The 12,500-nt window shown below is 35.9% G+C and overlaps 1 protein-coding gene across 1 annotated transcript in view; it reads right to left on the minus strand.

Annotated features, from left to right (window-relative positions):
• Nucleotides 1-12,500, minus strand: part of LOC138860380 (uncharacterized) — a 66,141-nt gene that overhangs the window by 6,898 nt on the left and 46,743 nt on the right. Inside the window, exons 2-4 of the mRNA XM_070117803.1 lie at nt 7,672-7,852; nt 5,407-5,519; nt 4,113-4,315 (exon numbers count right to left, since the gene is read on the minus strand). Coding sequence (XP_069973904.1) covers nt 4,113-4,315; nt 5,407-5,519; nt 7,672-7,852 — 497 coding nt within the window. The remainder of the gene's footprint in view (nt 1-4,112; nt 4,316-5,406; nt 5,520-7,671; nt 7,853-12,500) is intronic.

The raw sequence follows: 12,500 nt of genomic DNA on the forward strand, positions 1-12,500 counted from the left end.
TCTCACTCTTAGTACTTCCTCTTATTACTCTTTCACTCTTTCTCTCTCTTTCACTCTTAGTACTTCCTCTTATTACTCTTTCACTCTTAGTATTTCCTCTTATTACTCTTTCACTCTTAGTACTTCCTCTTATTACTCTTTCACTCTTAGTATTTCCTCTTATTACTCTTTCACTCTTAGTACTTCCTCTTATTACTTTCACTCTTAGTATTTCCTCTTATTACTCTTTCACTCTTAGTATTTCCTCTTATTACTCTTTCACTCTTATTTCCTCTTATTACTCTTTCACTCTTAGTACTTCCTCTTATTACTCTTTCACTCTTAGTACTTCCTCTTATTACTCTTTCACTCTTAGTACTTCCTCTTATTACTCTTTCACTCTTAGTATTTCCTCTTATTACTCTTTCACTCTTCGTACTTCTTTCACACTTATCATTACTCTCTCTCCCCCAATACTTCCCATTACCAATCCTTTACACTCGCTATCCCTCAGGCGATTATGTAAATTATTATTATAATTTAATTATAATTAAATTAAATTAAAGTTAAATATAATTAAATTTAATTAAAGTTAAATATAATTAAATTAAATTAAATAATTGAATTAAATTTAATTATAATTAAATTATAATAATAATTTACATAATCGCCTGAGGGATAGCGAGTGTAAAGGATTGGTAATGGGAAGTATCGGGGAAGAGAGAGTAATGATAAGTGTGAAAGAAGTACTAAGAGTGAAAGAGTAATAAGAGGAAATACTAAGAGTGAAAGAGTAATAAGAGGAAGTACTAAGAGTGAAAGAGTAATAAGAGGAAGTACTAAGAGTGAAAGAGTAATAAGAGGAAGTACTACGAGTGAAAGAGTAATAAGAGGAAATACTAAGAGTGAAAGAGTAATAAGAGGAAATACTACGAGTGAAAGAGTAATAAGAGGAAATACTAAGAGTGAAAGAGTAATAAGAGGAAGTACTAAGAGTGAAAGAGTAATAAGAGGAAATACTAAGAGTGAAAGAGTAATAAGAGGAAGTACTAAGAGTGAAAGAGTAATAAGAGGAAATACTAAGAGTGAAAGAGTAATAAGAGGAAGTACTAAGAGTGAAAGAGTAATAAGAGGAAATACTAAGAGTGAAAGAGTAATAAGAGGAAATACTAAGAGTGAAAGAGTAATAAGAGGAAATACTAAGAGTGAAAGTAATAAGAGGAAGTACTAAGAGTGAAAGAGTAATAAGAGGAAGTACTAAGAGTGAAAGAGTAATAAGAGGAAGTACTAAGAGTGAAAGAGTAATAAGAGGAAATACTAAGAGTGAAAGAGTAATAAGAGGAAGTACTAAGAGTGAAAGAGTAATAAGAGGAAATACTAAGAGTGAAAGTAATAAGAGGAAGTACTAAGAGTGAAAGAGTAATAAGAGGAAATACTAAGAGTGAAAGTAATAAGAGGAAGTACTAAGAGTGAAAGTAATAAGAGGAAGTACTAAGAGTGAAAGAGTAATAAGAGGAAGTACTAAGAGTGAAAGTAATAAGAGGAAGTACTAAGAGTGAAAGTAATAAGAGGAAGTACTAAGAGTGAAAGTAATAAGAGGAAGTACTAAGAGTGAAAGAGTAATAAGAGGAAGTACTAAGAGTGAAAGAGTAATAAGAGGAAATACTAAGAGTGAAAGTAATAAGAGGAAGTACTAAGAGTGAAAGTAATAAGAGGAAGTACTAAGAGTGAAAGTAATAAGAGGAAGTACTAAGAGTGAAAGTAATAAGAGGAAGTACTAAGAGTGAAAGAGTAATAAGAGGAAATACTAAGAGTGAAAGTAATAAGAGGAAGTACTAAGAGTGAAAGTAATAAGAGGAAGTACTAAGAGTGAAAGTAATAAGAGGAAGTACTAAGAGTGAAAGAGTAATAAGAGGAAATACTAAGAGTGAAAGTAATAAGAGGAAGTACTAAGAGTGAAAGTAATAAGAGGAAGTACTAAGAGTGAAAGTAATAAGAGGAAGTACTAAGAGTGAAAGAGTAATAAGAGGAAGTACTAAGAGTGAAAGAGTAATAAGAGGAAATACTAAGAGTGAAAGAGTAATAAGAGGAAATACTAAGAGTGAAAGTAATAAGAGGAAGTACTAAGAGTGAAAGAGTAATAAGAGGAAGTACTAAGAGTGAAAGAGTAATAAGAGGAAATACTAAGAGTGAAAGTAATAAGAGGAAATACTAAGAGTGAAAGAGTAATAAGAGGAAATACTAAGAGTGAAAGAGTAATAAGAGGAAGTACTAAGAGTGAAAGAGTAATAAGAGGAAATACTAAGAGTGAAAGAGTAATAAGAGGAAGTACTAAGAGTGAAAGAGTAATAAGAGGAAATACTAAGAGTGAAAGAGTAATAAGAGGAAGTACTAAGAGTGAAAGTAATAAGAGGAAATACTAAGAGTGAAAGAGTAATAAGAGGAAGTACTAAGAGTGAAAGAGTAATAAGAGGAAATACTAAGAGTGAAAGTAATAAGAGGAAGTACTAAGAGTGAAAGTAATAAGAGGAAATACTAAGAGTGAAAGAGTAATAAGAGGAAGTACTAAGAGTGAAAGTAATAAGAGGAAATACTAAGAGTGAAAGAGTAATAAGAGGAAATAAGAGTGAAAGAGTAATAAGAGGAAATACTAAGAGTGAAAGTAATAAGAGGAAGTACTAAGAGTGAAAGAGTAATAAGAGGAAATACTAAGAGTGAAAGTAATAAGAGGAAATACTAAGAGTGAAAGTAATAAGAGGAAGTACTAAGAGTGAAAGTAATAAGAGGAAATACTAAGAGTGAAAGAGTAATAAGAGGAAGTACTAAGAGTGAAAGAGTAATAAGAGGAAATACTAAGAGTGAAAGAGTAATAAGAGGAAGTACTAAGAGTGAAAGTAATAAGAGGAAATACTAAGAGTGAAAGAGTAATAAGAGGAAGTACTAAGAGTGAAAGAGTAATAAGAGGAAATACTAAGAGTGAAAGAGTAATAAGAGGAAGTACTAAGAGTGAAAGAGTAATAAGAGGAAGTACTAAGAGTGAAAGTAATAAGAGGAAATACTAAGAGTGAAAGAGTAATAAGAGGAAGTACTAAGAGTGAAAGAGTAATAAGAGGAAATACTAAGAGTGAAAGAGTAATAAGAGGAAGTACTAAGAGTGAAAGTAATAAGAGGAAATACTAAGAGTGAAAGAGTAATAAGAGGAAATAAGAGTGAAAGAGTAATAAGAGGAAATACTAAGAGTGAAAGAGTAATAAGAGGAAATAAGAGTGAAAGAGTAATAAGAGGAAATACTAAGAGTGAAAGTAATAAGAGGAAGTACTAAGAGTGAAAGAGTAATAAGAGGAAATACTAAGAGTGAAAGTAATAAGAGGAAGTACTAAGAGTGAAAGAGTAATAAGAGGAAGTACTAAGAGTGAAAGTAATAAGAGGAAATACTAAGAGTGAAAGAGTAATAAGAGGAAGTACTAAGAGTGAAAGAGTAATAAGAGGAAATACTAAGAGTGAAAGAGTAATAAGAGGAAGTACTAAGAGTGAAAGTAATAAGAGGAAATACTAAGAGTGAAAGAGTAATAAGAGGAAATAAGAGTGAAAGAGTAATAAGAGGAAATACTAAGAGTGAAAGAGTAATAAGAGGAAATAAGAGTGAAAGAGTAATAAGAGGAAATACTAAGAGTGAAAGAGTAATAAGAGGAAATACTAAGAGTGAAAGTAATAAGAGGAAGTACTAAGAGTGAAAGAGTAATAAGAGGAAGTACTAAGAGTGAAAGAGTAATAAGAGGAAATACTAAGAGTGAAAGAGTAATAAGAGGAAATACTAAGAGTGAAAGTAATAAGAGGAAGTACTAAGAGTGAAAGAGTAATAAGAGGAAATACTAAGAGTGAAAGTAATAAGAGGAAATACTAAGAGTGAAAGTAATAAGAGGAAATACTAAGAGTGAAAGTAATAAGAGGAAATACTAAGAGTGAAAGAGTAATAAGAGGAAATACTAAGAGTGAAAGTGATAAGAGGAAGTACTAAGAGTGAAAGATTAATTTAATTATGATTAAATTGCCCGCGCGTCATATAAATTAGTAAATTATTATTATATAAAGCGTGCGGCAGCCCTTCCGCGGCCCGAGCTCACCGCGCGGACTGCATCGCCGACGGTGTCCTTGTTCGCCTCCTGAAGGACGCCGGGGTCAAGCTGCCTGAGGTCCTGTCCGTCTCGCCGTCCTCCTTCGCCGTCTGCTCCGCCGCCGACCCCGCCATGAGCGCCTCGCCCGTGATTTGCAAGTCTCCGTTGGCATTTCCTTCCTCTTCTCCTCCTCCTCCTCCTCCTCCTCCTGCTGCGTCGTCCTGGAATGGGAACGAATGATAACGCTTGAGATTTGAGTGTGTGTGTGGCGTGTCTTGTGTGTGTGTGTGTGTGTGGGTGGCCGTGTGTGTGTGTGTGTGGGGGGGGGGGGGTTCCCGTGTGTGTGTGTGTGTGTGTGTGTGTGTGTGTGTGTGTGTGAAGCGGGAGGATATACAGTATGTCTGTTTACTGACGTATTTGTGTGTTGCATCTTCGTCCTCTCCCTCCTCATGTTCTTCATCCTCTGTGACCTACTCTCTCTCCTCCTCCTCCTATTCCTACTCATCAACTCCCTCCTCTTTCCCTTCTCTTCATCCTCTGTGACCTACTCTCTCTCCTCCTCCTCCTATTCCTACTCATCAACTCCCTCCTCTTTCCCTTCCATTCCTCCATATCCTCAACCTCCATCTTTTCTTCCTTTTTATGCTCCTTATCCTTCTTCCCATTCCTCTTACTCCTCCTTCCTCCTTTTCTCGCTCCTTTCCTGCTCATTCTCCTCTTCCGCTCTATTTCTCCTCCTTAACCCGTTCTTCCTTCTCTTAAGCCTCCTTCGTTTATTTATCTTTTTCTCTCCCCTCTTTGTCCTCATCTTCTTTCTCTTTTTCTCCTTCTCTTTCGCCGTTTCCTCGTTTTCTCCTTTTTACACATTCCCTCTCTCCCCTTCTCTCTTCTGTTCCCTTCTTTTTCCCCTATTTTTTTTCTCTTCCTCTCTCTCTCTCTTTCTCCTTCCCCATCCCTCTCTCTCTCTCTCTCTCTCTCTCTCTCTCTCTCTCTCTCTCTCTCTCTCTCTCCCTCTCTCTCTCTCTCTCCCTCTCCCTCTCCCTCTCCCTCCCTCCCTCCCTCCCTCCCTCCCTCCCTCCCTCCCTCCCTCCCTCTCCCTCCCTCTCCCTCCCTAACTCCCTCCCTCTCCCTCCCCCTCTCTCCCTCCCTCTCCCTCCCTCCCTCCCTCCCTCCCCATTCCCCTTATTACTCTCTCTTCACCCTTCCTTTTCCCCCCCATTACCCATATTCCTCTCTCCTCTTCCCTTTCCTTTCCTTTCCCCCCATTTTCTCTACCTCTCTCCCTTTCCCTCTCTCCCCCTCTGCTACTTACTCCTTCGCAGTCCGTGTCCGTGTAGAGTCGTCCTTCAGAAACTCTACGGTTTCGCTCGCCAACATTCGGATCTGCGGAGGTTCCAGGGCGGGTTTTACTCGCTGTTCGGTATTCTTTAATGTTGGATTGTGGTCGATATTGTTATTGTATGACAGTTATATATCATATTAGTATATTATATAGTATATTATATACTATTTAGAATCTATTTGGTGTTATTAAGATCAACGTTATGGCAGGAATGTTTAACAAGGCTGGTAAAGTTGTTGTTTTTTTATTATCCTCCCTCCTCCCCCCTTCCTTTCGACCCCCCCTCCCCTACCCCTTCTTTTCTACACCCCTTTGCCCTCCTCCCCCTCCCCCCCCCCATGCTTCCCCTATCCTTTTTTCATTCCTTCCCTCTTTTCTCCTTTTTATCCCTCTCCCGGTCTTCCATCTCTTTAAGCCCCCTCTCTTCTTTTCCCTTTCACTTCTTCCCCTCTTCATCCCTCCCTTTCTCCCTTTCCCTTTTCCCTCCTCCCCCTCCCATCCCGTCCCTTCTCCCATCTCCCCGTCCTCTGTGCCTCCTTCCTTATCCTTCCCTCACCTTCTCTTCTCTCTTCTCCCTCTCTCGCCTTTCCTCCACTCCTGCCTCTTTTCCCCTTCCCCTCTTCCCTCTCCCGCCCGTCTACCATTCCCCTCCCCGTCCTCCCTCCTTCCCTCCTTTCCCTCTTCCGTCCTCCTCTTCCCTTCCTTCCATAACTCCCTCCTATTCACCTTCCTCCCTCCCTCCCTCTCCCCCTAACGCCAGCCCCGTTCCCTCCCTCCCTCTCTGTCCCTCCTGTTCCTCTTCCCTTCTCCTACCCTCCCTCTCCCTCTTCCTCTCTTCTTCCCTCCCTCTCCCTATTCCCACTAGCCCTATTCCCTTCCCCTTGCCCCCCCCTATCCCTCTTCCTCCCTCCCTCCCTCTCCCTCTTCCCTTCTCCTACCCTCCCTCTCCCTCTTCCTCCCTCCCTCTCCCTCTTCCTCTCTTCTTCCCTCCCTCTCCCTATTCCCATTAGCCCTATTCCCTTCCCCTTGCCCCCCCTATCCCTCTTCCTCCCTCCCTCCCTCCCCCTCTTCTTCCCTCCCTCTCCCTCTTCCCATCGCCCTTCCATTCCCCCTGCCCTCCGTCTCCCTCTCCCTCTCCCTCCCTCCATCCCTCTCCCTCCTCCCTCTGCCCCCTTTCCTTCCTCCTCCCTCCCTCCCTCTCCCTCTTCCCTCTGCCCCCTTTCCTTCCTCCTCCCTCCCTCCCTTCCTCCCTCTCTCCCTCTTCCCCCCTGCCCCCTTTCCTTCCTCCTCCCTCCCTCCCTCTCCCTCTTCCCTCTTCCCCCCTGCCCCCTTTCCTTCCTCCTCCCTCCCTCCCTCCCTCTCTCCCTCCCTCCCTCCCTCTCCCTCTTCCCTCTTCCCCCCTGCCCCCATTCCTTCCTCCTCCCTCCCTCCCCCCCTCGCCTCTCCCTCTCCCACTTCCCTCTTCCCCCTTGCCCCTTTTCCTTCCTCCTCCCTCCCTCCCTCCCTCTCCCTCTCTCCCTCCCTCTTCCCCCCTGCCCCCTTTCCTTCCTCCTCCCTCCCTCCCTCTCCCTCTTCCCTCTTCCCCCCTGCCCCCATTCCTTCCTCCCCCCTCGCCTCTCCCTCTCCCACTTCCCTCTTCCCCCCTGCCCCCTTTCCTTCCTCCTCCCTCCCTCCCTCCCTCTCCCTCTCTCTCTCTCCCTCTCTCCCTCCCTCCCTCTCCCTCTTCCCTCTTCCCCCCTGCCTCCATTCCTTCCTCCTCCCTCCCTCCCCCTCTCCCACTTCCCGCTTCCCGCTTCCCATCCCCCCTTTCCTTCCTCCTCCCTCCCTCCCTCTCCCTCTCTCCCTCCCTCTCCCTCTCTCCCTCCCTCTCCCTCCCTCTTCCCTCCTCCCTCCCTCTCCCTCTCTCCCTCCCTTCCTCCTCCCTCTCCCTCTTCCCTCTTCCCCCCTCCCTCCTCCCTCCTCCCTCCCTCCCTCTCCCTCTCTCCCTCCCTCCCCCCCTCCCTCTTCCCTCTTCCCTCTTCCCCCCCTTCCCCCTTTCCTTCCTCCTCCCTCCCTCCCTCCCTCCCTCCCTCCTTTCCTCTTCCCGCCTCCCTCCGTTCCTCCCTCTCATCCCTCTTCCCTCTTCCCTCCTCCTTCCCTCCCTCTCCCTCTTCCCTCTTCCCCCCTCCCTCTCCCTCTTCCCTCTTCCCCCCTCCCCCTGCACCCCTCCCTCCCCCACCCCCCCACCCCGCCTACCTATCGCCTGCGCCAGAGGCCCCCAGGGCGAGGCAGCCGTCCTGGCGACCCCCGGCAGGAGATGACCTCGATCGTCGGCGATGACCCTCGTGGCGCCCCGTCGGTACCTCGGCCTCTCGGGGAAGGAGCGCCCCGTCGTCTCCCAGTTGCCCAGCCGACTCGCCTTGTAGCCGCCCTCGTACTGTCGGGAAGGAAGGAAGGAAGGAAGGATTACGGAGTAAAGTGAGGAATTGAAGGGGAGAGAGGTAAGAGGGCGTAAAGAGAGAAATGGAAAGAGAGTAGGAGATTAAAAGATGGGGGGGCGAAACCCCTTGCATGGTTAACATATATAGTAAAATAATGCTCGTTCATATCTGGAGTTAGTGGGGGGGGGCGGCAAGTTAAGTTACTTTACTGTCGCAGTAATGATTAAAATAGTTAACTTAAATAAAAGTAAATAAAAGTAAATACCTCTTTTGTTTGATTTTGTTTTTTATTTTGTTTTTGGGTTTTATATAATTTTTGTTGTTTTTTTTGTTGGTTTTATTTTTATACAATAACAATACAATAACAAAGTGGTTATAGAACAATTAAAGTTAACAGATAATTTTTTATTGATTTTCTTTTTATTGTTTTTTATTGATTTTCTTTTTATTGTTTTTTATTGATTGGTGGGAAGGGAAGGAGGTGTCAGCTTTTATATCTCGAGTTGCCTATTCATTCTTTTTAATCAGCTGTTTGTCTGTGTTGGTTTTGTTTGTTTATTTTGTTTATCTATTCGTGTTTTTTTTGTTTGTTTATTTTGTTTATCTATTCGTGTTTTTTGTTTGTTTATTTTGTTTATCTATTCGTGTTTTTTTGTTTATTTTGTTTATCTATTCGTGTTTTTTGTTTGTTTGTTTATTTTGTTTATCTATTCGTGTTTTTTTGTTTGTTTATTTTGTTTATCTATTCGTGTTTTTTTGTTTGTTTATTTTGTTTATCTATTCGTGTTTTTTTGTTTGTTTATTTTGTTTATCTATTCGTGTTTTTTTGTTTGTTTATTTTGTTTATCTATTCGTGTTTTTTGTTTGTTTATTTTGTTTATCTATTCGTGTTTTTTTGTTTGTTTATTTTGTTTATCTATTCGTGTTTTTTTGTTTGTTTATTTTGTTTATCTATTCGTGTTTTTTTTTGTTTGTTTATTTTGTTTATCTATTCGTGTTTTTTGTTTGTTTATTTTGTTTATCTATTCGTGTTTTTTTGTTTGTTTATTTTGTTTATCTATTCGTGTTTTTTTGTTTATTTTGTTTATCTATTCGTGTTTTTTGTTTGTTTATTTTGTTTATCTGTTCGTGTTTTTTTGTTTATTTTGTTTATCTATTCGTGTTTTTTTGTTTGTTTTTATTTTGTTTATCTATTCGTGTTTTTTTGTTTGTTTATTTTGTTTATCTATTCGTGTTTTTTGTTTGTTTATTTTGTTTATCTATTCGTGTTTTTTTGTTTGTTTATTTTGTTTATCTATTCGTGTTTTTTTGTTTGTTTATTTTGTTTATCTATTCGTGTTTTTTGTTTGTTTATTTTGTTTATCTATTCGTGTTTTTTGTTTGTTTATTTTGTTTATCTATTCGTGTTTTTTGTTTGTTTATTTTGTTTATCTATTCGTGTTTTTTGTTTGTTTATTTTGTTTATCTATTCGTGTTTTTTGTTTGTTTATTTTGTTTATCTATTCGTGTTTTTTTGTTTGTTTATTTTGTTTATCTATTCGTGTTTTTTGTTTGTTTATTTTGTTTATCTATTCGTGTTTTTTTGTTTGTTTATTTTGTTTATCTATTCGTGTTTTTTTGTTTTTTTTTTTTTTTTATCTATTGGTGTTTTTTTGTTTTTTTATTTTGTTTATCTATTCGTGTTTTTGTTTGTTTATTTTGTTTATCTATTCGTGTTTTTTTGTTTGTTTATTTTGTTTATCTATTCGTGTTTTTTTGTTTGTTTATTTTGTTTATCTATTCGTGTTTTTTTTGTTTGTTTATTTTGTTTATCTATTCGTGTTTTTTGTTTGTTTATTTTGTTTATCTATTCGTGTTTTTTGTTTGTTTATTTTGTTTATCTATTCGTGTTTTTTGTTTGTTTATTTTGTTTATCTATTCGTGTTTTTTTGTTTGTTTATTTTGTTTATCTATTCGTGTTTTTTGTTTGTTTATTTTGTTTATCTATTGGTGTTTTTTTGTTTGTTTATTTTGTTTATCTATTCGTGTTTTTTTGTTTGTTTATTTTGTTTATCTATTCGTGTTTTTTTGTTTGTTTATTTTGTTTATCTATTCGTGTTTTTTTTGTTTGTTTATTTTGTTTATCTATTCGTGTTTTTTTGTTTGTTTATTTTGTTTATCTATTCGTGTTTTTTTTGTTTGTTTATTTTGTTTATCTGTTCGTGTTTTTTTTGTTTGTTTATTTTGTTTATCTATTCGTGTTTTTTGTTTTTGTTTATTTTGTTTATCTATTCGTGTTTTTTTGTTTGTTTATTTTGTTTATCTATTCGTGTTTTTTTTGTTTGTTTATTTTGTTTATCTATTCGTGTTTTTTTGTTTGTTTATTTTGTTTATCTATTCGTGTTTTTTTTTGTTTGTTTATTTTGTTTATCTATTCGTGTTTTTTTTTATTTTGTTTATCTATTGGTGTTTTTTGTTTGTTTATTTTGTTTATCTATTCGTGTTTTTTTGTTTGTTTATTTTGTTTATCTATTCGTGTTTTTTGTTTGTTTATTTTGTTTATCTATTCGTGTCTCTTTTGTTTGTTTATTTGGTTTATCTATTCGTGTTTTTTTTGTTTGTTTACTTTCTTTATCTATTCGTGTTTTTTGTTTGTTTATTTTGTTTATCTATTCGTGTGTTTTTTTGTTTGTTTATTTTGTTTATCTATTCGTGTTTTTTGTTTGTTTATTTTGTTTATCTATTCGTGTGTTTTTTTGTTTGTTTATTTTGTTTATCTATTCGTGTTTTTTTTTGTTTGTTTATTTTGTTTATCTATTCGTGTTTTTTTGTTTGTTTATTTTGTTTATCTATTCGTGTTTTTTGTTTGTTTATTTTGTTTATCTATTCGTGTTTTTTTTGTTTATTTTGTTTATCTATTCGTGTTTTTTTGTTTGTTTATTTTGTTTATCTATTCGTGTTTTTTTGTTTGTTTATTTTGTTTATCTATCCGTGTTTTTTGTTTGTTTATTTTGTTTATCTATTCGTGTTTTTTTGTTTGTTTATTTTGTTTATCTATTCGTGTTTTTTGTTTGTTTATTTTGTTTATCTATTCGTGTTTTTTGTTTGTTTATTTTGTTTATCTATTCGTGTTTTTTGTTTGTTTATTTTGTTTATCTATTCGTGTTTCTTTTTGTTTGTTTATTTTGTTTATCTATTCGTGTTTTTTTTGTTTGTTTATTTTGTTTATCTATTCGTGTTTTTTGTTTGTTTATTTTGTTTATCTATTCGTGTTTTTTGTTTGTTTATTTTGTTTATCTATTCGTGTTTTTTGTTTGTTTGTTTATTTTGTTTATCTATTCGTGTTTTTTTTGTTTATTTTGTTTATCTATTCGTGTTTTTTGTTTGTTTGTTTATTTTGTTTATCTATTCGTGTTTTTTTTTGTTTATTTTGTTTATCTATTCGTGTATTTTGTTTGTTTATTTTGTTTGTCTATTCGTGTTTTTTTTGTTTGTTTATTTTGTTTATCTATTCGTGTATTTTGTTTGTTTATTTTGTTTATCTATTCGTGTTTTTTTTGTTTGTTTATTTTGTTTATCTATTCGTGTTTTTTGTTTGTTTATTTTGTTTATCTATTCGTGTTTTTTGTTTGTTTTTTTGTTTATATATTCGTGTTTATTTGTTTGTATATTTTGTTTATCTATTCGTGTTTTTTGTTTGTTTATTTTGTTTATCTATTCGTGTTTTTTGTTTGTTTATGTTGTTTATCTATTCGTGTTTTTTTGTTTGTTTATTTTGTTTATCTATTCGTGTTTTTTTTGTTTGTTTATTTTGTTTGTCTATTCGTGTTTTTTTGTTTGTTTTTTTTTTTTATCTTTTCGTGTTTTTTTTTTTTGTTTATTTTGTTTATCTATTCGTGTTTTTTTTGTTTGTTTATTTTGTTTATCTATTCGTGTTTTTTTGTTTGTTTATTTTGTTTATTTATTCGTGTTTTTGTTTGTTTATTTTGTTTATCTATTCGTGTTTTTTTGTTTGTTTATTTTGTTTATCTGTTCGTGTTTTTTTGGTTGTTTATTTTGTTTATCTTTTTGTGTTTTTTTGTTTGTTTATTTTGTTTATCTATTCGTTTTTTTTTGTTTGTTTATTTTGTTTATCTATTCTTGTTTTTTTTTATCTATTCGTGTTTTTTGTTTGTTTATTTTGTTTATCTATTCGTGTTTTTTGTTTGTTTATTTTGTTTATCTATTCGTGTTTTTTTGTTTGTTTATTTTGTTTATCTATTCGTGTTTTTTTGTTTGTTTATTTTGTTTATCTATTCGTGTTTTTTGTTTGTTTATTTTGTTTATCTATTCGTGTGTTTTTTTGTTTGTTTATTTTGTTTATCTATTCGTGTTTTTTGTTTGTTTATTTTGTTTATCTATTCGTGTTTTTTTGTTTGTTTATTTTGTTTATCTATTCGTGTTTTTTTGTTTGTTTATTTTGTTTATCTATTCGTGTTTTTTTGTTTGTTTATTTTGTTTATCTATTCGTGTTTTTTTGTTTGTTTATTATGTTTATCTAATCGTTTTTTTTCTCTGTTTATTTTGTTTATGTATTAGTGTTTTTTTTTGTTTGTTTATTTTGTTTATCTATTCCTGTTTTTTTGTTTCTTTATTTTGTTTATCTATTCGTGTTTTTTTTGTTTG

The sequence above is a fragment of the Penaeus vannamei genome, chromosome 41 (assembly GCF_042767895.1).
Source record: "Penaeus vannamei isolate JL-2024 chromosome 41, ASM4276789v1, whole genome shotgun sequence".
NCBI classification, from domain to species: Eukaryota; Metazoa; Arthropoda; class Malacostraca; order Decapoda; family Penaeidae; genus Penaeus; species Penaeus vannamei.